Source organism: Sarcophilus harrisii, chromosome 1, assembly GCF_902635505.1.
Source record: "Sarcophilus harrisii chromosome 1, mSarHar1.11, whole genome shotgun sequence".
NCBI classification, from domain to species: Eukaryota; Metazoa; Chordata; class Mammalia; order Dasyuromorphia; family Dasyuridae; genus Sarcophilus; species Sarcophilus harrisii.
The window spans coordinates 348,132,372-348,158,456 of record NC_045426.1 but is presented as its reverse complement, the minus strand read 5'-3'; the positions used below and the strand labels follow the sequence as shown (position 1 = coordinate 348,158,456).

Sequence of the window (26,085 nt, the reverse complement as noted above, 5' to 3'; positions counted from 1 at the left end):
TCCTTAGAACTTTGCATTTCCACAGAGTAATAATTATACAAAACTATTTTGTAATTATTATGGAATCACTTCAAACATAAAAAATAATTTAGGGCTTACCCAAATTACAGCAAGTAGAACATGCAAATTAGATACTAAATTGTGATAAACTCATTAATACAGAATGGTTAAGAGAATGAGCATATAATTGAATATTCACATTAGGATTTCTAATTTGCAAAAAATTAGAAAGCAAAATTGACAAAATATATGTGTATATGTATATATAATTGGATCTTTCTGCACCAGTGGAGTGTACTCACACCAATGAGATGATGGATCCATCAAAATACTGAGAATTACAAAATAAATTATGGTTGAGACTTTTTCAGAGTATGAATAGGAATTTATTATATTTATTAAAGTTTTCATTTAAAGTCCTATATACATTGAATTTCCAAAAAATATACAGCACTAGAAAATTTGGTATGTTAGAAATCGGGTGACTCAATACGAGGGGATTTTTTTGTTGCTCATTAGAGTTCAGAAAATGTTCAAACAATTTAGTATGTTGCCATGGGCATGCTCTGAAAACAAAGAAAAAATTATCTTAAAGTGCTGTTCCTTTTGTTTCCCTTCTGGCCAATTAATTTTCTTCTGGCCAGAATAAAATGACCAATATTTCAGAGTTGAAATGATGACTTCATTTATTTACATACAAAAGTCAAGTAATACTCCCTCATTGAATTTTGCAAAATACCATTAACTTGATTACTCAAAGTTATGGAGATGAGCCAAGTAATACAAATATGAAAAGATCATTTTGTTTTGATTTGCATCATAGAATTTGGGGGTGGGAATGATATTCACCTTCCTAACTAGTTCTTTACAGCTATTAAAATTAATGTACACAACTGGACATATAGTAACAAGGGGAGATGGAGAGCAGAAGCTCAAAAGCATACTGAAATATCAAAGGAAAAGTTAGATTAGAATTCACATGGACATATGAGAAGTGACTATACTGATAAACATTTCATTTATCAAACATGTTAAAAATAGCTAATCTCAAGAGTATTTAAATATCATGTCCTATCTTCTTTTGATTCAAAACTTCCCATGGTAGTCTTCAAGTATTACTGAACTATTAAAAAAAAAAAAACACACACAAATGCAACAACTTCTTTTCTAGAGTAGTTTTTCTTTCAAATAACTATGCTTATATGGTACTATCGGCCATATATAGAATTTAAAAGTAGACATCTATGAAGCCACACATGCAGCAAACTGATTGTCGGCCTTCATCATATTTTGTGTCCTAACAAAACCATGGCTAGTTAATTCTCATGTGCTAATCATAATTACTTAAGCTGGTCAAAGACACAAGAATCTAAATGATTATTCACATAAGGACATTTAAAATTTTTAAAGAAAAGATCATAAAGGAGTTAAATAGTGGATCTATTTTAAATAGGACCTACAGCCCTGACATTCCACTTACAACTGCAGATTAACCTGAATTAAGTGCAAAATTTCTACAAGAGAACTGAAAATACATTTGAACCTCTCTGCACCTTCAAGAGATGTAGGAAGGGCAAAACAGAAGTTCACCCATAGTTCTAGAGCTGGAAAAGGGCAGATAAGCTGAGGATCGAATCCAACCCTATTATTGAAGAAACTGAGGCAGACAGGTGAAGAAGTATCCATGGTTATTCAGTTAATTTGTGGACGAGTCTAGACTAGAAATTGAGTCTCAACTTCTTGTCTAGTGTTTTCCCCCTGTTATACTGTTCAGCCTCTCAAAAAATTTGGGGCAGCCTCAAATCTAAAATCAAATAACAAAATCAGACCTAAATAATAAAACAAAAATTCAGAAATCTCCAATATTAATAACTAATTTTAAAAACATTCCAGGAATACTATGAACTAGAAATAGAATATTGGGTGAATGCCAATTCTTGAGTTTTAATATAGCTTGACCTAGATAGTGTAGACCAAACAGAACTACTAAAGTGTCAGTTCTAACATATAATGAATTTAACTCATTAAATGAATTTAAGTTTTTATTTGCGTATTTCACTGTAGTGCTGTGACAACAAAATGACACCTGTGTACCAGAGCATACATCAACAATCCGATGTCACTTTCATTACACCACTGCTAAAATATTTAGCTTTTTGAAGGTGACATAAGCATATAAGATGGCCATATCAAATAATTTTCTGGGTTTTTCTTTGATAAAAATGTTACTTTTTTTTGTCCAATAAATATTTTATCAACCTTACTTTAACAGCCTGCAAATTATTGGGGCATGAGGGAGAAAATCACTGAACTGTGTTATAGTGAAATAGTTGCTAGAATAACCTCACAGGCACCAATAAGAGAAAGTTCCATCATAATTAAGGGCTAATTATGGGTGTTAGTCCACACTGATAAAGTTCTTTGAAAATATATGTTAGCCCACTTAAATGTGAAAATGCCCTTTCAACATGCACAAAAGAAAATGTTCAGAAAGTTATTTTTTGGCCTTGCTATGTCAAAAGTCAATTGTACAAAGATCTACGCAATAAACCTAAAATGATAGTTTTTAAAGTCCGTCTATTAAAAACAAAAATGTCATGCACTTTTATTATCAATTATGCAGATGCTTTAAAACTGTTGCAAGACCATACGGTATATATTAGCTTTTATACTGCTAATGCACAACTAACAGCAAACTTGATTAGAATAACAGAAATCTGTCTTAATTACACCTTTATATCACACTAAAGAGACAAATGCCACAAGATCTGCAGAAATATTCATTTCTGAGCACTTAAATGGCAGATAACTTTTTTGTGTTGTAATCCTTCACATATAGAACAACAACAAAAGAAACAAACAAACAAAAAAAAATTCTGCAGTCTCACTTTACAAAAAAAAGTTCTGCTGTAAAATATTAAGGGGAGAGGGGAGCTGTATATTACCTATAACACAAAGTAACTTACAACTAGTGTCAAAGAGCAAACAAAACCTCTAAATAAAAATATCAAAATACATGTAGCAACAGAAGCACGGATGCTGCATTAAATACAGTTAAGATTTAAGAAGACAATGCATTAGTTAATAAAAGACACAGAGATGGGGGGAATCTCTAACAAGTAGCTAGTAAAGTAAGAGTAAAATAATGGCAAAAATCTGAACTAAACTTATTTTACCAGCCCTCCCCCTTATTTTGAGTACAAATATTTTTGGTGTCTTTCCATTCATAAAATACCTAACACTGTACATTCGTTAAAAGTTTTTAAATTCACAGAAACACCTGGTTCTTTCCATAAAATTAACCCTCTAACTTTTTGAAAAGCATTTCAAAGTAGACATTATTATGAATGAAAAACAGCCAACAACTGGGCACACCGTTTTGTTTTGTTTTTTTTTTTTTTTTAACACTGAAGATTTACAAAAACTTTTTAAAAGTTATCATAATCTTTTTTGTCTTTTTTTCCTTCAGCTTCAAATCCATCGACTCCATCACTGTCCCTTCTTCGTTTTCTGTTGTTGTGGATATTGAAGCGCTGGTTCATTTGAGGCAAAGGATCCATACCTAGAACTTTGTGTATCTGACGGAATGCAAGGAGTCTCAGAGCAAACTGTTAAGAGAAAGAGCCATTGTGGAGTGCAGTCGAAGAAAGAAAAAAAACAAACAAGCTAAACATTACTAAAAATCCCAATTTCCCCCCTACCCCCTGCAAAGTATCACTACTTCCTCCAAACCCACCAAGTTTCAAAGCCTAGTATATTTATATATTTAAGAAAAAATATCCCCCAAATAATTTACTCAATCAGATTTGGTTAAATCCAAATATTAACTTTACTATGGAAATATTTAAAAATATATCAGATTACTTGCTGTCCTGGGGAGGGAGAAAAATTTGGAGTACAAAAGTCTTGCAAAAATGAATGTTAAAAACTTCATGTTTACATGTATTGAAAGATTAAAAAATAAAATAGAAAAAATAATGTATTTACTAAAAAAAATTAACTTTACATGTATGAATAAAAAATTTATTTCTCATTAAAAAAAAAAAAAAACCCACCAATACTATACTTCCACGGTTTCATTAACAAATAGCTATGTATATAACCAATGCTCTACTGCTTCATGCCTAGGTTAAACTGTCAAATTCATTATAGACATGTTTCAAATGATTTTGTTGAATATTAGTACTGGAGGGAGACTATAAAAACCAATCTCATTTATTACTAAAAACATCTTTGGAAATTCAACAGCCTTCCATTCCAACATTTGACGACCTTCACTCTGAACAAATCTGTTTTTCCTAATGAGTTTTTTCCTGCCTTTGTTTAAGATATTTTTGCTTTGTTTTTTTCAAGGCAATGGAAAACACTTAGCATCTGCTTAGCTTCTTTTTACTAGGCTAGATAAAATAATTTCCTTTGATATTACTTCAAAATTATGATTTTACAGTCTTAATTTGTGACACTTTCTAATTTGCAATTTAAATAAAATTGAATTCAATTCAAATAAAAAAAAAATCATAATTTTCAATAGTATCTTATTTTTGCAAATACATGTAAAGGTCAACATTCATTTTTGTAAAGACTTTTGTGTTCCAAATTTTTCTCCCTCCTTTCCCAAGCCAGCAAGGAATCTGACATTGAACAAAAATACTAACTAAAATCGTAAGCTGGTTTATCTCATCTTCCTACCTGCTATACAAGTAGTATCATATTCCAACAACAACATTCAAACTACACCAAGCAGGAGTGGTGGGGGGAAGAGAAAAAGTGAGAAGGGAATATAAACTGCATGAAAATATCCTTGCAGATATTGATATTTCTGTTATCTTAGAATAACTTAGAAAACCACATATTTTTATTATATTTCAATTTGTTTACTAAACACTTCCCAAATATTTGGGTGATATTTTTTCTTAATTTGGCATCTTAATATGTTTGACACCTCTGTGCTACACTTATTTAAGCACAGCAGTCCAGCTAAATTTAGCAGATTAGAAAATCAGAGCTAATCTTTAAACTTGAAATAATAGGTTTATTAATATGTGGATTTATAAAACTGTCACATGAGTGAAAATCCTCTCCAATTTTAAGAATAAAATCTATTGAACAGGTACTATATATAGTACCTGTATGAAATTCCCTATTAAGCACAAAGCATATACCTTTATCCTGTGTAAGAAAACTTTTAAGTCTTATGAAAAGTGTAGTGGGAAGAGCTCATTCTAAAAACCTAGATTCTGTAACAAGTAAAATACAAAGTTTAAGCTCCTTTTTTAAAAAAATTACATATGACCTCCAATTGGACAACCTAAGGTTACTTATCCAGGATCACCCAGAACCAGGAAAAACCTTAGGAGACCATTTAATTGCACTCCATTTTACTAATGGCATTTCACATCTAAAAACAGGTCTATATTATATTCCAGCCAAGTGATAATAGTCAATGATCTCACCAATGCCAGTGAAATAGCAGAATTCCCTAGGACAATCTAATAGTACAATAGTATGGGGTAGAAGGCAATTTCAATTGGATTTGGGAGTCAAAAAAACGTAGGCTAAATGCCAGCTCAGATATTTACAAGCTATGTGATCCTGATCCCTTACAGCTAGTTGGCTGTAAAACTTCCATTATAAGAGATATTAATATTACCTGAGCACTAGAAGTAATATCTTCCCGTTGTTGATCAGTCATTGTAGCCAGTGTATCAAATGGGTCCTTTTCACAGGGATCTAGAAGTCCAGGACCACCTGTAGAACATTACCATTAAATATATTCATTACCTTTTAAAAATTATTCAGTCCTCTAAGAATATAGCTATAAGATTATATTCAGCTATAAGATTAAAAAAAAATTTGATTAAGTGTAACTTGCCTTTAAGAATAATTCCTGAAGAAATGCACTCAAAAACTCTTCTCAATGCATCCCCAGGACTCTGAGGTCCAGAAGCACTACTGATTGCTTTCTCTACTAGTAACTCCATAGCCTAAAAAAAATTTTAATGTTTTAATAGTTAACCCCCAAAAAATTGCAATGCTGTTTTACTGATGCTAATGAGAATACAATTTTGTCAGTAAAAAATGAAAGGTGCTAGAAGACTGAAACTAAACCAGTAAAAAGAAAACATAAGCATCAACTTATATTCTCAACTCATTGCAGTTTGCATTTACAAAAGTAAATAAAATTTTGAAATCATTTGTGGACACTATTTATAAAATAAATTAGCATTCACAATTACCAGAAGCCACAGATGTGACTCAAGATTCAGCAGAGAATATATGGAAAAATAAAAGACAAAAATTATACAAGATGATATATGAATTGTGACCTAAGCTGGTTGAAGAAATACCCACATAAGAAGATCACAGATCCATCCATAAGTTTAAGTATAGTGAAAGTGCATGACATTTTTCAAATTTTAAAGGCTCAAATTATTTCATCTAAATAGCTTTTAAAGGACTCAGGCACGTTTTCATAATGTAATATTCTGATCCTTTTAAGTTAAAGATTATAGGTTTCCCCTCTATTGTTTATAAACAACAAAACTGTAATTTTTATTTGAGGCACAACTAGATCTATGATCTTGCTCTCCTAGTGGCAACTATAAATGCCTATATTAGAAATGATCTTGTATGCCTTAATTTTTAATAAATTACTTTTCCAAAAAGCAAGTGACCAGTACTACTAAATGAGGGCAATGAGGAAGCTCAGTGGATAGAATGTGAAGTCTTTCTTCCCCTGAACACTTGGCTGATGTGCAAAGTTCTTCTGCATATCTATGCATATTTGTAACAAGTTCGATTTTTTCTTCTTGCTTTCAAATTGGGTAGAGGAATGAATGAGTGAGGAGAATTTAAAATGGAAAAAAAAAGTTAATTTTTAAAAAGTATGTACAAAACAACAGTTAAATGAAATATATAACAGCAAACAATGGGAAACAATCCAAATGTCCCAAAGTTGAAGAATGTCTAGGTAGATTATAGTTCTCTTAATACAATAATACACTGCCATTTTAGGTAACAAAAATAATACAGAAAAGAGAACAGCTTCAAATCTGGAAAGAGCTTATATCTATCTTCATTTTATGAAGTAATCCTACACAAAGAGATTGCCTTGCCCAATTAGGAAGAACTAAAGCACAAATTTAACAATAAAATCTCAAGTACTTGACATCCAAATCTAATGTTGTTTTGCATTGCACCATGGTTTCTCAAATGATAATTCATAATATCTAATTCAATTAAATCTACTATTAAATATCTACTTCTTATGTGTTAGGCACTGGAACAAAATAAGACAAAAAACAAATAAGGCCTGCCCTTGGAGAACTCTTAAGAAGTAAAATGGAAAGTTTCACAGTGTAACCACAATTATGTAAAAGTATGTTTGTACAAGAAAACAGTAAAAGGTTAAAAACAGGGTTTTTAAATCCTATATACTTTTATTATCAAGTAGACAAATTAAAAAACTAGAAATACAAATTATATTCAAGTCAAATTAATCTATGCCTTATCTTATGTGTTTTGAAATTTGTAAGCATTCTAACTTTCAAAACAAAGTATTAATTTTGAATTTTGAATATGATTGGAACTTGAGATTTTCTAGCTTTCAGATCAGTGCTAGCTTTGAAAGCATACATGATGAATCATTTAGCAACAATGAACTTTAAATGTCACCTCACTTATCCAGAATTCATTTACCTAGTAACTTCAACTGCTTGCAACACAGCCAAGAACCAGCAAAGGTCAGTGCCTATATGTTGGGGCCAATTTCTATCCCAAGTTCGATTTGGTATCTATTAACTTTTATTTTAGAATCAATAATGTTTCTCCTATAAACACAGGAACTGGGGACGACAGATGCAGAATGCTAGACCATATTAGAAATAGTTATGTTAGTTGATTTTGTATAACTGATTTCTTTGTAACTTGGGAGGATTCAATCCATTTGACAGAAGAACATTAAAGTGATATTAGAAAAAATTTAAAACATCAATAAAACATAAAAGTATTATACAACTGCCAAGATGACTTCTCTATAAATTTGACTATTATTATCAACTCTGCCACTTGCCTTTTCCTCTGGTTGGCATTTAAAATTCTTCGTAAATTTGCCCTTTTCCCACCTTTCCATTCCAGCCTTTCTTCATTCCAAGGTCTGAATATTCTGGCTGTTTCCTTGAAAATAATACTCTAGTTCTGCTTCCTGCCTTTACCCTCCCATCCTTGGAGTTCCCTCACTTTGTTTCCCTAGCTTCCTTCAAGACTCAAGTTAAAATTTCACTTTCTGCCAGAGACTCTTTTGGCCTTCTCCTCCCTTCAACTCCCAATTACTAACGTGCTTTACCTGTGATACTAACTTTCACATACTTACATCTTCTATATATCTAGTTATTTACATATTTTCTCTTTGAGAATAGGGACTGTTTTTGCCTTCCCCCCCCCCCCCCCCCCCCCTCCAATTTGGAACAATGACAGAAAAAATAAACATTTATTAAATGTTTGCTGAATGACATATTCACAACAATGACTCTAAACCATCAAATAAAGGTGAAATTATTGTGCTGTACACTGTTTAAAGAGGCCAAAGTATTTAATAATATATTTTAGAAAGGTTTTCATCAAAAATGTTCAACCAAATATTTTGTTACTTAAAAGTTGAATTTTAGAAGTCCAAAAAATTTCCTGAAACAAGTCTCATTCTCCAGCAAGGCTAATTAAGGCACTTTTATACAAAGTTGTTAATAGCATTTGTTAGAAAGGATAATGTGGGAATGATAACAAAGAGTTCAAAGTTGGCATAAGGAAAAATTAATCAACCTTAATGACTCCATGCTTTAAAAGTTTTAGTTTGTGATTTAATCTTTAAGATAGGAGTCTGGATTTTCTATTTAAACAAAATATATGAGGGCATAAGGAGAAAAAGGAAAACCATGAATTTCTCTTTATCATGAAGGATATAAATGTATATACAATGCCTGTTAAAAGCAACCATCTAGACTCACAGGTCACTGGCTTATGAAATAACAATGTAAAACCCATATAAGAAATTTTAGCTTTCAAAAGTATCTTTTTTTGGGGGTATAGTGTCTAAAAAGGATTTAGTGTAACTCAGTAATAATAATTTACTACAAATTTAGAGACTCTGGAATATATGTTAACTTGGCCTAAGTGGAATGTAAAAGATTATAAGAAGAAATGAAATTAAAATTAAAGAATTACATGTTTAGAATAGATAAAACATGATGGTAGATAAATGTTGACATTATAAAATAGTATCTCATACTAAATCATTAAAGATCTAAGATTGTGACATTAATAAACATAGGGAAAGGGAAGAAGTACTCCCATCTTTGGACTTTCTGATTTCATTTTAAAACATTAATTGTTTTATTAACAAGATGAACATCGGTACAGTTAAGCTTAATTAGGCACTAATTTATATTTTAATTAGCCTATTACATACAGTAACAAAATTAATTTTTTGGTCAATTCTTAAATTAACATCAGAATTTTTAATCCATTTATTCTCATTCAATTGCTCTTTTTTCTCCATGTGGTTGTAATTAAAATGTGCTTTGATATGCTGCCTTTTCTATTTTGCTTTATTTTATAAAAGTGATTTCACTGCATTCCTATACTTGGTCTTAGCTGCAATGTAGTATTGCACTATATTAATGTACTACTGTTTATTCAACCATTCTCCCCTATGACTAGACATTTAGACTGCCTCCAGATTATTTTCTTTTACAATTTCGTATAAAATTAACATAAATTTCTGAGAAAAGGACTTTTTTGGTTTAGTTTGTCACAATGATTTCATGTTGTATTTCCAAAAATGGAATTATTGAATCTACAAGTCTGAGTAAAATTCTTCTCAAGTTTGTAATTCAAGAATTAATGAATAAGTATACCTTTTCCTTTGCAACCTTGTCATCTGTTGGTTGTGCTGCGATGGAAGGAGACCTCAAAATGGTTTGCTACTTTCATTTCTAATTGTGATTGAGGCTGAACATTTTTACTAGTGATTTATAAAAATTTTTGTTTCCTCTTCTGAAAATTATATGTTCATGCTGATTGTTGACTTATTTGGTGACTTACATTTGCATTAATCAGCAAATATATTAGCTTAAATTAATTAACCCACCTGTACTCAAAAGTGTCAAACCATCTGGTCTAAAAAGAATAATACTAGGAGGAATTAATCGCCAAACTAACATAGTTTTCCCTTGTAATTCTCATATCAATAAACTAACCCTTCTTTATTTTTACTTATGTCTGGCGAACTAACTATTAAGAACATTTTTAAAATAGTGTTTCTGTTAATTTGATAAAGGAGTCCTTAACACACCACGAAAATTAAGAAGCCATCACCTTAAATGATGACTCACTGATAATGTATTCAGATCAAAAGACATTATTTGAATATCTACTACATATAAGGTACCAGAGTAGGCACTGAATTGTACCTATTGTGATTCATGCAGTACAATTATGACTATTTCAAATGCATTCCAAGGAGCTACATAATACATGGGAGCTCTGTTATTTTACTTATTTTTCCCCCAATGACATGAATCAAAGTATAGATGGCAGCTTACCTAATCGGCAAAACAAAAAAAGCTGACAAGGCTAATAGCTAAGTAATACAGTACTAGGATAAAAAGATCAGGACACACGAAAACACTGTGCTGAATCTAAGATTAAATTTAACTGGGATAAATATTTAAAGTCTTATATTTTTGAGTCAAACTCAAAGTAGAAGTTGAAGAAAGCTCACAGCCTGATAGAAGCACACTGGAAAAGAATATGGACATGTCATAGGTCTAGAAGCTGAAGAGATAATGTCAAATGTCGATGTAACCTTAGGATGCCATGAAAAGAAGTAGTGTTTAGGTTTTGGGCCCCTTACTCTCTAATGTATGAAACTATATGACTGTGCTCAGGACCTGGGAACCACCTGTTTCAGAAGGCTATTGATAATTTGTATGATGAGCTAGTTTCAGCTTCATGCCTGATGAGGATTGTTAGAGGAACTGAGGATAACTAGCTTGAAGAAAGTAAGACTCCAGAAGGACATAATAATTGTCTCTAGACTTTTGAAGTCTAGTCACATAGAAGAACAATGGGGCCAGTTCTCTCTTATTCCAGAGAGCAAAAACAGCAACAATGAATTGGAATTACAAAGAGCTAATTTTAGGATTATCTTAAGTAAAAACTTCCATGAATGGATTTCCCCCGGGAGATTAGACACTGCTGCCACCTCTCTCCCCCCACAATTAAAAGCTTTCAAGCAAAGGTCTGATGACAACTTAATGTGTTGTAGAGGATTGTTTTCAGGTACAGGTTGGAATTGACAACCTCCAAGGTCTTTCCAATCCTTAGAGTCTATATATTGTAGTAAAAATATTTTTTTTCTTTTTTCAAAAATAAGATTGTATAGAATTTTTACTGTTTCATTCTCAAAGCAAAAATTTTATTTAAAAAAAATATTTCAGCATTATCCACTAAATAGCTGCTATAAAATAATTAAAGCCTTAAAAGGTCATGGTACCTTAAGCAAAATGGTTGAATCTGAGGTAATATAGAAAGCTATTTGCCATAAGTAAATGAAATAACTCTGAAGCAGGTATTGTTACTGAAGTTATCATTCAAAATAAGTTATTGGAACCTTAACACCATGCATGTTCAAGACAAAATTTATAATTACCTATCAAATATCTTCTTCAGAAATAATAAAGAAGATGTGAAAAATCAGTTTGTTTAGCTAGCAACTTTATATTTAGGTGGTAAATTATTTTAGAAGAGATAAATTTTTTTTTTCAAAAAACAAAAAAAATCTTAGTTCCTGGTTTCTGCCCCCCTCTTCCACAGGGGGAAAAAGTATGCTATTTTTAAGACACGAAATATAAAAATTAAAATAAAGTTAGTTTTAGGTTCAAAAATTAGTAATATCACCAACACATTTTTTTTCACAGCACACAAGTTTTAAACAACTTACCCAGCTTGGGAAATCAGACCAAGTTGGAACTCGCTGACAGAGGTCACGAAGAATACGTATGATAATCACACAGGACTGGAGACCATTAGCTCTAGCCTTGAGAGCAATACAAAAATCAAATTAATTAATCCTAGAAACTATTGAAAATAGCCCTTGATGAAAAAAGCTAAAACACCACTGTTCAATGGAAGCTCAGCTATAATGACAGAAATAAATCACTCCAAAATTTCATTCCATGAGCTGCCATTTACAGCAGTATTTTATGCCAGGGTTAGTACTTTAAGCTGTACTTTAAGTCAGAGTGCACAGATTATACAAGAATAATATTTCTTGATCTCCTGTGAACTTTGACCTATGTTCATTTATAACAGTAAATTAAAAATCTGCCTATATTAGAAATAAAGGGAATAAAGTAAGGAGCTAAAAAGTTTGTCTAGGGACTGAAAGGTTGAGGGAATCTGTTTGGTTTCTTTACTGTGCCTTTGCAAGACTGCAAAGTCACTAAACCAAACAGCTGCTTCCTCACCTTTCACTCCCTACACTTATAAACTTAGAGAAACAGGAAAAAAAATCTTAAAACTAAACACAAAGCTTTAAACACATATTCCATTATTTAAAGCAAAGGTACTCTGCAGCCTTATGGAATATAATATAAATACACAGCATATGGTGATCCAGAGCGAGTCAAGCTTTCAACATCGCCTTCTCAATGACCACACACACACACACAAAAAAAACCAAACACCCCAAAATGTAAGTTTCTTGTCAAATCAGCAATAGCTGCATAAAGCAGATCTGTACTGAACTATGTTAAACATTTTTCTGTTCATTTAATTTAAAGTAGCATTGCCATAGGCAACCTTTGAGTGTTTATATACAGTTAAACATACTGTAACTGAACTACTCTCTCATAAGGCTACAAGAAAAAAGTAAAATGATGTTCCGAACCTGGAACCACTTAGCGTGGCGTAGAGCAGCCAGAGCGTCAAGGCATTTTTGCCTGTCCAAGACGTCCGGTGGGTCTTTCACCATACCCGAGGTTACATCTAAAATGGATTGAATTGGCAAAATGCAGTGAGGAATGGGTGTTTGACCAGGTGAGCAAGACACTTCCTTAAAGTAGCTTCAATGTCACACATGCCATTTGAGATTTTACTAGCACTTTTAAACCAATGATTATTATTTAGCAAAATTCTTTTGAATTCATAGAATGTTAACCCAATATGAAGGTTGAGAGCAAAATGAAGTTTAACTCTCAGTCACTTTATTATTTCACTGCAATTATTGTAACAGTGTAATTAGATTTAAAATAAATGTTCTAGGAAAACAAATCCCCTCCAAAATTAAATGTTAAAGGAAGGATGGTTGGACACAGTGCACCAGCACAAAGAACACAAGACAGAGGGAACACAAAAATCCACTTCAATAAAGTAGAATTTACAACAAACTTATGGAATTTGCGCATCATCTTAAATGGTCACAGGCTATTTTGGACCCAATTTCAGAAAGGAAATAATTGTGAACAAGGTTTGAAAGAGATTTTGAAATTTGTGGAAAAGGAAGATTTTAAATAATGGAAAAGAGTTAATTCTAAAAAGATTGAAGAAATATTTTTCCTGGAGAGTTTCTGACTTACTGCAAAGGGAATTATGAAATGCCCTTTAAAATTCTTAAGAGTTTTCATAAAGCACATCATGGTAGAGTTGGAGAGGATGTATATAAAGCAGAAAAGGAGAAACAGGTACTATTGATAAAAGCAGAATAAAAAGTGGATGCAATAAGCACAGTGTTTTACTAAGAAAGAAAGCATATTTTGTATACTTCAATTCAGTAAATGATTTCTACATTATGATATTATGTATTTGTCACCCTAGAGGGAAAACAAAAGTCTTTGGGAAGAAAACTAGCAATAGCACCTAAAGATCAGGGTAAAACAAGTTACTTCAAGTAATGAAAAAAATTATGTACTTTTTAATGGTACAGTAGCCAATTCAATATTCAATTAATATATCTCAATTTAAGAATGTATAAATTTAAAAATATCCAGTTGGTAATAAAATAAATCTTAACTGGTGACTCACTAGTATTTATCACGTTAAGAGTAGAAAGAGACCTCAGAGATCAAAGCTCATCGTATACAGAGCCTGACAGCCTTACCCAAAGTCATAAGGTAGCAGGGCAAGGATTAGATCAGAGGTCCCAGATTTCTAAGTTCCATAATTTTGCCCTATATAATGCTGCCTCCCTAAGTAAAAATTACATGGCTGACAAACTTAAAAGGCAAAATGTAGCCTAACTCATAAGGACAGGACTATTTGTTGAACCCAGTATAAAAACATGTTACATTTGAAAAAGCTTTATATTATATAACTTAGTGATTACATATACTGCTTAAGTAGAATACCACTAAATGTAATGGGAATTTAGAAAACAACACAGAAAAACTGAGGTCATTAATGTAACAAGGGCAAGACATTGCAATAGGATTAAGGAAAAAAAGTATTTTTAAAATACTGTTTTCAATTAGAAAATTTACTACTGTTTTCAATGATTTTAAGTTCTCAGAAATATTTAAAGATACTGGGCATATTTTAAGTGTCAAGTAAGAGGCTACATTTTATCAATTCTATTATAAAATCTGGTATATCTTTAATTCTTACAACCCAGATTAAGGTTAAAAAAAAGGTAATAATGAGATGAAAAGAAATTTCAGAATCTTTTGAAGATTTAAAGATACTAGGAATGGAAAGTTTGTGGTATTTTAATAAAAAACAGAAGATAAACTTATTATCACAAAAAACATTTTATGAAGCAAATGTACTGAAAATTAAGATATTCAGGCAAATTATTAGTAAACAGATATTCAGAGAAAAATTAGTAAAGACAAATTTTGGGAGCCAGAATATAAACTGAACAAAATGATAGTTGTGCCACTTTTTGAGAAGGGAAAAGGGACTACTGGAAAGCACAGCCAGGAAAGTAGTAAAAAGCAGAAAAGAACAAAAGGCATAATGTGCCAAAAGCCTTTAAGGTCCCTTATATATTTACTTGGATAAAACTAGAGTGCAAATAGGTGATACTGTGCAATCTTTTTTTTTTTTTTAAATAACAACTTAGAATTGAAAGTAAATTTTAATTCCTATTAATTTAAAATTTTATATTTGTAATTTATTCCAAATTCATATAAAACCTCCCCCACCCCCAGCCCAATCCACAAGCAGAAAATCTTAATTCTACATTGTGGTTCAGAAGTATCCCGTATATCACTGATGGACAGCATAAATAAGCTTGAAATTTTTAGCTAATAATCTAAGTCCAAAGATGCCAAGACACCTATTGCAATTTCAAAATAAATTAGGGCTATATCTTAGGGAATTTGAAATAAAATTTAATATGTGGATTTTTGTACCCATTTTACATTTCAAATGGATTAACCCCTTAATAAAGTTCACTGTATGTACTAAAATTATATTTGTTGTTTAACACCCTGTTAACATACAACAGAGACTAGGTTAATTTACAAAAACAAAAGGCAAATTCTTACCCTATGTGAATGTATTCTAATATATATATGTATATATATATAAATAAGGGGTTAATCGTCAGTTAGAAGACATGCTGTGTCCACACTATTTACTAATTAAAAGTTAACAGGTAAATGAATTTCAGTAAATGTGGTTATAAAATCCAGTCAACCATTTTAAAGCTAGTGTGAACACCGCTTAATTCTATGAAAGATAGAGACCAGGACAAAAAAAAAAAAAAAAAAAATAACAAAAACAAAAAAACACACACAAAAGGGACAGTAAAATGCTAGAACTATGCATCCAAAACCCCTCCTTATTCAACATGGCAGGTGTGACACTGAGCTTTTGAAAACCTTGGTCAAAAATCCTTCCGATGTCTTGGCAGCAACCCCTGACAGGAATCAATTCCCTCTGCTAGAAGGCTTTGGACCGGGCCTGATAAGCTAAGGATGGAAAAAAAAAACACACACACACATACTTGTCTTGCTGAAGAAAAGATTCCACAGCAAGGGTTAGAGCATTTTGAACATATCAAATTTAAAGTCAATTCTGTGAAACGATGGATAACTGTCAAACGCAAACTACTGAAGGTTTTGACTGCTATGCGATTAACAGTTATTTCAATAATTTAATTTGAATTTTAAAAGTCATTTTATTTTTTTTTTTTTGGAGGGGGAATTAAATGGGGCCATCAGCAGGATTCCAAACTATATGCAAAGTCTTCATTTACAAGAATTCTTCCGGCAAAGCCTTCCTTACCAACTGAACTAACTCCCCGAAGCAAGCTAAAGGCTTTAAACCATTTTAAGACACAGAGCATTGGGAGCTGCAGTAAGAGAAAAACCACACATACCGTTATTCTGCAGCAAGAAAGAAGCAATCTTCATAATAAAACTGAAGACATGATTTACTGCACTTATTTGCAGTGAAGCAATACTGTATAAACATCTGACATTTTTGTATATCCATTTTTCAGCTCAGTGTCTTGAAGTGAAATCTATTAATTTTTGGTTTTGCTATTTTCGTTCAGAATAATACTTAGCAGATAAATGAAACTCAGAACAGTAATTCTAATTGAAATGTGGGTCAGACAAAAATAGTTTTGTTTCCTTTGGAAGGGGTAAGTTATTAAAGTTTTTAAGTTATTATGCCTATAGCTCATAACCTAAAGACTTTTGCTCTACTACAAAATAGCAAAATTATTTTCTTCCCAAATCTTAAATGAAAAGCCACACATTACATATGACTTGATTTGACCAAATTAAAAACAGTATTTTCTTGGCAAAACCCATGACCAGATCAGATTGGGGTCTGTTTTAAAAAAAGGGGGCAATGGGAGGAGTGTCAAACAAAAAAACTCAAAAACAAAAAATAACCACCAAAACAAAACAAAAAGCTCCCAGAAAAAATTCTTCACACAAAATTTATTTTATCTTTAAAGATGTTAAAATGAAGTGAAATGTGTAGCACATGAAATTCAACAGATTTCAATGAACACGTTAAAAGAAATAAAACTGTTCTCTGGGGCATGAAAGAATTTGGACAACAAAGCATAATGCAATTGTTATCACAAAGCTCTTGACTTCACAAATTATAATGCTATGATAAAACCCCTCATATATTAAGGGAAATGAAAAACTGTTGGTATCATTTTTTATATATAAATTCTTAATTGTCTCGCTATATACATGTATTTTTATATTAGTTTGGTTTTTCCCAAAGGCTATATTATGAACACATTATGAATACTGATCTAGACTAAGCTCAATTTCAACAAATTAGTAAGATGTATGGAAACAACATAAAAGGAAACAAAGTAAATTTTATCTGACCCATAAAATGATAGAACCAACATACTGCAGACACTGATCATGCTCGTTGGCTTAAAAGCTTTGGAAGCTTTGAAAGTGTTACAGAACAGTCCCTAAAGCAACACTGCTGGCACCAGGATTTCATATTCTATAAATATAAATTGATTTTAAGAGATCTGACTTGGACTTGAACTCACTAACTATGCCATTTATTATAAAAATATTTCCTGTATAGTGTCTGGGTCAAATGCTCAAACCTATAAATGTCAGGAGGCTGTGTATTTAAATGAAAGCACTCCAGACCAAAGAGCAACCTCAGAAAACTGGAAATGACATTTAAAAGCTACGTTAGATGCATAACAATGCCTCTTAAGAATGTATTAAACATTATTTATCTAGTTAAAAATCCAGTAGTTTCTAAAATACTTCAGTTTTAAAAATTATAATGCAGGGGCAAAAACTTCTATAAAGTCCCCTTGCTATAAATACCACTTTTCTAAAATTTCCAAATACCTGAAGTCCTCAGGTAAAAATAATTTTGAACTTTTCCAGAAAACTGAGGTTAGCAAAAAAAAAAAAAAATAAAATAAAGCAAAATCAATCATGCTCTGAAGTTTGATCAAGAAATAAAGTACGTTAGCAAATAGAATATTAACTTTTCAGGAAATGGTCACAAAAAGAAATGTCTGCTAAGTCAATTCTCCCTAATATATATATGTAATGCCAGCATGTTGCCTTCTAGGGCTTAATGCCATCTTAAACGGAATAGATACAATTATTGGAAAAGTAGTATCTTTAACAACTTTCCAACCTCCATCCCTCATGTTTTCCTCTCGAATAACTGGAGATGTCAGCGTGATAGTAACTTGCATTTTGGGTTCCACACAGGAATTCAGTATTATCGCGGCTTCAGATAAAGCACATTTTATGTCATACTTCTCAGGACTTATAACCTATGTGACAAAAAAAAAAAATAAATAAAATAATAATAATAATAATAATAAAATAAAATCTATCAATTGACACCTTTATTATTGTCAAATAAAGGGAATGTTTTATTTGCTTTCTTGGTGTTAACTGCAATCATATTTACAGCAGTGCTTTTCAACCTCCAATTTTCTATCACACACACAAATTTGTAAATTTGCCAAAATTTGCTTGTCAATCAATTGTGAGGAGTAGAGACACAGCCTTGGCCCAATTGGATAAAAAAGAATAATGGCAGAGAAGTTGGCATAAAACTGTCAAGGAAAAAAAAAAAATTTTTTTTAATCTTATCACTCACTATGAATATTATAGCTATTTTTTAATATGCAAGAATAACCACATTGTGGCTTAGTCTGAAATGGGCACGCTCAGAAGCTAAAATAAGATAAATTTACCCTAAAAATGGAAGCTTCTGTTCTGGACCTGAACAATAATTTTATACTGTAGCCTGGTAATATTATGACTGAGGATTACCTAATTTTCATCCCTTCAGCATTAACAATATAAATAGTTTCCTTAACTCTATGACCTTATTTTAGGGATCTTACTTTTGTTCATTTCATTTTTTAAAGGATCCAAGGAAAATACGATCAACAAAGAACTAGTTCTTTGCCTCCTCATTTAAAAAAAAAAAAAAAAAAATGGGGAAAAAAATGTAACCTCACCACAAACCAGAAACGATTTCTTTTACAAACTCCCTGAATTCAAGCAAAAGGAATTCTTGCTAGATCATGGAGTAATATTTGCAAAGTACAATCTTACAGGGTCATAAGAGAAGGGTCATTTGATGCTCAGGTATCATAACGACTCTTTGGTCTTATGCAGCAAGAAAAGTATATAAATATGTATACATATATTAGATTTAACATATTTTAACATGTTTAACATGTATTGGACTGTCTGCCATCTAGGGGAGGGAGTGAGGGGAGGGGATAATTTGGAACAGAAGGCTTTGCTAGGGTCAGTGTTGAAGGGTTTCCCATGCGTGTTTTGTAAATAAAAAATAATTAATTAATTGATTAACAGAACACATCAATAATAATAATAAAGACTCTGGAATCTGACACAAAGACTGAAAAGCATTTGTTCAGAAAATAAACTTAAATAATTTAAAGAGAATTATCAATTGGTCTTTCCATTTATGGCTTTTTGTTTCCTTTATGAACACAAAACTCATATCCCTTCTAATTCATGGGTCTTCCTATAAATAGATAGTACTGTGGAATTAACTGTGGAATGAATTTAATTTCTTTGGACGGTCAGAGAACTTATATAAGAACAAATCTTACTCTTCTGACTCTTTACTGGTTCTTTACTAGCTACTGACTCTTTAACTACTAGTAGTTTGGCCATGGGAAAGTCACTTTTTTTTTTCTAGCCTTGTTTCCACATTTTTAAAAACAAGGATATTGGATTAGATGGCCCCTCAGATCCCAGTTGGCTCAGGGTTTATGATCCTTTCACCTCTCTCTCAATCCTCTAATTGTTCACCTGCATAAGAATTGAGTCAATAGGGGATAATGTATAAAGTTACTGGCTGAGACAATTTCTTAATTCATTATTGCATAGATTTAATGACCATTAAAGCCCCACAATTCTTACATGAGCCAAGTCACTGGAATCATTCTATGATATTGTCCTTGGCCATCTTCTCAAGGTCAGTCAGGACATTGGTAGTAGAAATATCAGCTTTGTTCCACTTTGATATTTTGGAGACTGGCCTAAATATAACAATATCAACACAACAAAACTGCTACTAAAGAATGTGCCGTGGTAGAAAAGAAGGGGAGCTGTCTCAACACTTTAAGTGTTGAGACATTTGAAGTCTCAAATGCTTACACATTATGTGTGTAATGCTTACACAATTAAATGACTTTTGCTTGACCCCAAAATTACAGATAAGATGGTACCAGGGGGAAAAAATTCATAAACTTCAGGACAATCTAAACCATATGAGGAATTTCTAAACCATATGAGGAATTTAAGAAGTGTTGTTAATGCTATAATCAATTCTGACAAAAATTTAAAAAGAACTCAAAATTTCAGAAAATTAAAAAAAAAATTTTAAATAAGAGAACAAAAAGTATTATTTGGAGTTCTTAGACTTCACTAGAAACATTCCATACCACAAGTTTTCAGACAGGAAAATTATAGAGGGCATCATCAAAAGGCAAAAAGATTATCAGAAAGGCAGGATTGACATTTACTTAGAGATTACTAGTAAATGGCTTAAAACCTAAAAAGATATATTTACTTACATAGCTACTTTTTAGTCCCAATTAAAAATGGCTTTCCTCTTCATTATTCAAGTCTCAAAAAAAAAAAAAAAAAAAAAAAAAAAAAGGAGACTAAAGATAAAATATTTCAGTGTTACCTTGTAAAAGTAAACTGGTAAATTATATGATGCCAAATGCATTCACTACAAAATATAAAATTGTAGAATGAGGGGGGAGAAAAAAAAAAATTGGATAGAAAGCATGCATGATTGGAAAAAAAAGTTGCCTAGAAAGCTTACATTAGTTTTTAGGTATAAATTAAAGATCAGTCCTGACAATAACTCTAAACCCAACCAAGGAGCAAAAATTAACATTCCAGATAATACTCACAGCAAGCTGTTTGGGAAGATTCTCGGAAATACGACTCAGTAATGTCTTGGAAGGTTTCTCTGAGCACAGTAAAACAAGGTTTACGTTTCTATCTCCACGGAGAAGTAATCCTTTTGCTAATACTCCTACTCGCAAGACTCCTTTCAAAGCTCTGAAATAAAATCAAATTTCATTACAATGTAATATTCTTTTATCCAATAAGAACATCTATCTACTGGCTCAGACATTTAACACTTCCTAGCTATGTGACCCTGGGCAAGTTCCTTAACCTCAATTGCCTCAGGGAAAGAAAATAAAAGTAAGAATATCTACCAGTTAATATATAAAATTAAGATAAAAATTTGCCATACAATTAAAGATTCCACTAAAAATGAGCAGTCTATATTATCAAAATTAGAATTCAACTCATCAGTCAATAACTATTTATAAAGGATGTTACCCTATTCCAGATAATATGCTAAATACTGGGGATACAAAGAAAAGCAATGAAGTTCTCAGCTCTCAAGAATTTACATTTTCACCGAGGAGGCAAGATGTAAATAATTAAGTACATACAAGCTATATTCAGAGTGGAAAGTAGTGTTAGAGAAGACACTAGTAGCTAGCTATGTGAAGAAGACAAGTAGAGATGAGCAAAGCCCTCTAAAAGCTAAGAAACTTAAGATTTAAGCTGAGATAAGGTAGAATAGTGGTCAGCATTTAACAGGGACAAAACACTCAAGGAATGGGGGGGTTGGGAGAGACAGAATAGGGAGAATATAAAGGTAGGGAGGCAAAAGATGCAGTGTCACATTCCAGCAACAGCAAGGAAGAATATGGTCAGAACCACGCTTTAGCTACAGAGTAATAAAATCAATAGCATTCATTAAGGGCTTATTATGTGCCAGGACCTTAGGAGGCAGTTAGGTATCTCAGTGAATAGAACACAGGGCTTAGCATCAGGAAGATTTGAATTTAAATCTGGCTTCTGACAGTTAAAATCTGTGTAACTCATGGCAAGTCATTTGACCCTATTTGCCTCAGTTTCCTCATCTGTAAAATGAGTTGGAGAAGGAAATAGCAAACTACTCCAGTATCTTTGTCAAAACAACAAACCAATCAAATCCAGCAATCACAGACAGTATAGTACATGGAATCACAAAGATCTGGATGTTACTGGACAAAAACAATGTGGCAGGCACTGGGCCTACAAAGAAAGACAAAGCATCCATGATTGTATGAGGATCAGCAGTGAAAAATGTAAGATGGGAAATGAAATATTTTCCAGCTAAAGGCACAGTAGATAGAGAGCACTGGGCCTGGAGACAGGAATTCCTGAATTCAAAACCAGCCCTGAATACTTACTAGCTGTATAATCTTGTCAGTCTCAATTTCCTCAATGATAAAATGGGGATATAAAAATATCTACCTCTCAAGATTGTTGAGGCTCAAACAAGACAATAATTGTAAAGTGCTAAGCACAGCATCTGGGACACAGGAGATAATTTAATACAAGCTTGTTATTCCCTTCCCATTTCCAAAGACGACTATGTCACTGTACAGAGTATATAGAAGAGTAAAAAGACTGGAAAGATAAGAGGAGGCCAGGTTTTTAGACGGTTTTAAAAGCCAATGAGAGGGACTTATATCTGATGTTGCTGGTGACAGAGAACTAATGAATTTTGGAGTAGAAAGTTAACCATAATAGGGAGATATGAGGCAGGGACACCACCTAAAAAGCTGTTGCAACAGTCCAAGTATGAAGTGATGAGAGCCTGCCATAGGATGGTGACAGTGTCAGAAGAAACCTAATAATAGCATTTTTAGATCTGTATCCCAGAATGATCAAAAGAAAAGGGAAAAGACCTGTGTGAACAAAAATATTTATAAATAGCTCTTTTTGTGGTTGCAAAGAACTAGAAATTGAGAGGATGCCCATCAATTGGGGAATGGCTAAAGAAGTTATGGAATATGATTATGATGGAATACTATCGTGCTGTAACAAATAACAAGCAGGATGGTTTCAGAAAAATCTGGGAAGATTATATGAATTGAGATGAAATGAAACAAGCATAACTAAGAGAATATTGTACAAACTGTGAAAGACTTAGCTATTCTGATCAATAAGATTCACAGTATCAAAGGACCTATGATGAATGCCATCTCCAGAGAGAGAACTGCTAAACTCTTGAATCCAAGATTGAAGCATGCTTTTTTTTTCACTTTCTTTTTCTTGTTTGTTCCCCCCCCTCCCCCCACAGGTAGAAGAAGGGAACCAATTTGGCTAATATAGAACTCAACTTTGAAAAAAAATTGAGTTTTTTTTTGGGGGGGGCAGATGGAAAAACCTTTTTGTAAAATTAATTTTATATGTATCATTAAATATTCCCTAATTACATGTAAAAAATTTTAAATTTTTTTTCAATTGCAAATTTTCTTGCCCTATGGGGTGAGGTCTCCCCCTTCTTTGAGAAGGCAAGCAATTTGATTTTGATTACACACGAGATTATGCAAAACATTTTCATAGCAGCCATAATATAAAAGAAAATAAAGCAATAAAAATAATTTTTAAAAAGTGCATTGAGTTGATTAGTTCTATTTCTATAAGATAGCATTTTTTTGAGTCCTTTTGTAATTGTCTTGATCACATTAATCGAGTCTTTCACAATTATCCTGACAATATTGCCATTACTGTGTATAATGTTCTAGTTCTGCTCACTTTTTTGTTTTGAAAGAGTTCACATATTATATCTTTCCAAATTTTTTCTGAAAGCATCCTGTTTGTCATCTCTTATACCACAATAGTATTGTTATAAGATGGGCATCCTCTCAATTTCCAAATCTTTGCCACCACAAAGAATTCCTTTAAATATTTTTTTACAGATATGCCCTTTCCCCTTTTCTTAGAGCTCTTTGGGATATAGACCTACAGATGGTATTGTTGTCTCAAAAGTAAGCAGCTTTATAACCTTTAGGGCATATTCAAATTGTTCACTGGAACAGTTGATTAGTTCACTTCACCAATAGTGCATTAGCATCTCAATTTTTGGACATCCCTTCTAGATTCTGTTGTATGACCCACCAATCTGATAAGTGTGAGGTGCAATCTCAAGACCTGGATATATGTATATTTATGTATTTCTCTAATCAGTAATATAGGGAGGACACAGGTGATACAGGTAGTAAGAGGGCGAATTAAAAAAAAAAAAAAAACAAAAAAACCTATGCTTCCATCTGGCCTCAGTCAGTTATATATTAACTGTGTGACCCTGCAAGTCATCTAACCCTGTGTGCGTTAATTTACCTCAGTTCCTCAGCTGGAGAAGTCAATATTTTTACAAGAAAATTCCAAATGTGGTCACAAAAAATCAAGATATAATTGAACAACAACACAATCAATAGTGATTTAGAGCACTTTTTTTTTCCCCAGGTGATTACTGAAGCCTTGATTTCTTCTGGAAATTGCCTCTGACCACTGTTCAACTAAAGAATGGCTTTTATTTATTTGGCTCAGTTTCCCATGTGTCTGAGAAATAAGGCCTTTATCAGAGAAACCTGCTGTAATTTCCCTCCGTTTTCTATTTTCCTTGTAATTTTGTTTGTGTACAAGCTTTTAAATTTCATGTAAAGTTATCTACTTTACTTCCCGTAATCCCATTATTTCATTTGGATATAAATTCTTCCCTTTTCTATAGATCTGATAGGTATTTTTTCCTCTAATTTGCTTAGGATGTTACCCTCTATGTCTAAATAATTTATCCATTTTGACTTTATCTTGGTATACAGCCTAGTTTCTATCAAACTGCTTTCCTATTTTCCTCGCAATTTTTGTCAAATGGTGATTTCTGAGATCTTTGGGTGTATCAAACACTAGTCATTTACTACTGTATACTATGACCTATTCCACTGATCCACCACTTTAATTCTTAGCCCATACCACATGATTGTAAAGATTACTGCTTTGTGAACAAATATGAAATCTGGAACTGTTAAGCTACTTTCCTTAACATTTCCCCCCCCATTAATTCTCTTGATGATGTTATTTTTTTCATTGTTCCATGTGAATTTTGCTACTATTTTTTCTTACTCTAAAAAATAATTCTTTTGGTATTTTGTTGGCAATTTAGGTAGAACTGCCATTTTTATTATCCATGAGTAATTCATATTTCTCCAATTCTTTAAATCTGTCTTCATTTCTATGAAAAGTGCTTTGTAATTATGTTCAAATAATCTCAGGGTTTGTCTTGGAAGTTAAGATTCTCAAATATTTTATATTGCTTGTCATTATTTTAAATGGAATTTACCTTTTCCAGATGGGTTTTGCTGGTAGTATATAGAAATACTGATAGTTTATAAATAGGTTTATTTTGTATCCTATAATTTTATTAAAGTTATTGTTTCAATTAATTTTTCTGTTGATTCTTTACTTCATCATATTATTTGCAGAGGGATGTTACTTTCTTCCTTCCAATTTTTAGACCTTTATTTTTCTTATTTTATATATATATATATATGTATATGTATATGCTAGCATTTCTAATAGAATATTGAATAACACTGCTGGTAACGGACATTCTTGCTTTATTTCTGGCTTTATTGGAAGGATTATAATTAACAAATTATGCTTGCTTTTGGTTTTATGTAGATACTTGTGATTTTAATAAGAATGGCTATTATATTTTGTCAAAGGCTTTTTTTCATCAACTGAAATAATAATATGGGTTTTGTTCTTTGTTACTTATGTTGTCAATTATGCTGATGGCTTTCCTAATACTGAACTAACCTGACATTTCTGGTATAAATCCCACCTGGGTCATAGTATATGACCTTTGCTATATAATCTCTTTTGATAGTATTTTATTTAAAATTTTTGTATTGATAGTCACTAAGGAAATTGGTTTGTACTTTTCTTTCTCTTTGTTTTCCTTTCTTAAGGTATCAAAACCATATTTGTGTGTCATAAAAGGAATTTGGTAGGGCTCTTATTTTTTTTTCCAAATACTTTATGTGGTTTTTGAATTGTTACTTAAATCTTTGGTAGAATTCACTTATGAATCCATCTGGTCCTAAGGATTTTTTTCTTGAGGGAGCTTGTTGATAGATTGTTCAACTTCTTTTTTTTGAAACAGGGTTAATTATTCTATTTCTTCTTCCATTAATCTGGATAGTTTATATTT

At 32.0% G+C, this 26,085-nt stretch overlaps 1 protein-coding gene across 1 annotated transcript in view; it reads right to left on the bottom strand.

Moving 5' to 3' along the window:
* Positions 1-677: 677 nt before the first annotated feature.
* Positions 678-26,085, bottom strand: part of ZFR (zinc finger RNA binding protein) — a gene marked incomplete at its 5' end in the record, with an annotated part of 50,622 nt that continues 25,214 nt past the window's right edge. Inside the window, 7 exons of the mRNA XM_031945881.1 lie at positions 678-3,608; positions 5,651-5,748; positions 5,873-5,984; positions 11,999-12,094; positions 12,947-13,044; positions 18,148-18,289; positions 20,930-21,080. Of these exons, the coding sequence (XP_031801741.1) occupies positions 3,429-3,608; positions 5,651-5,748; positions 5,873-5,984; positions 11,999-12,094; positions 12,947-13,044; positions 18,148-18,289; positions 20,930-21,080 (877 nt within the window). The remainder of the gene's footprint in view (positions 3,609-5,650; positions 5,749-5,872; positions 5,985-11,998; positions 12,095-12,946; positions 13,045-18,147; positions 18,290-20,929; positions 21,081-26,085) is intronic.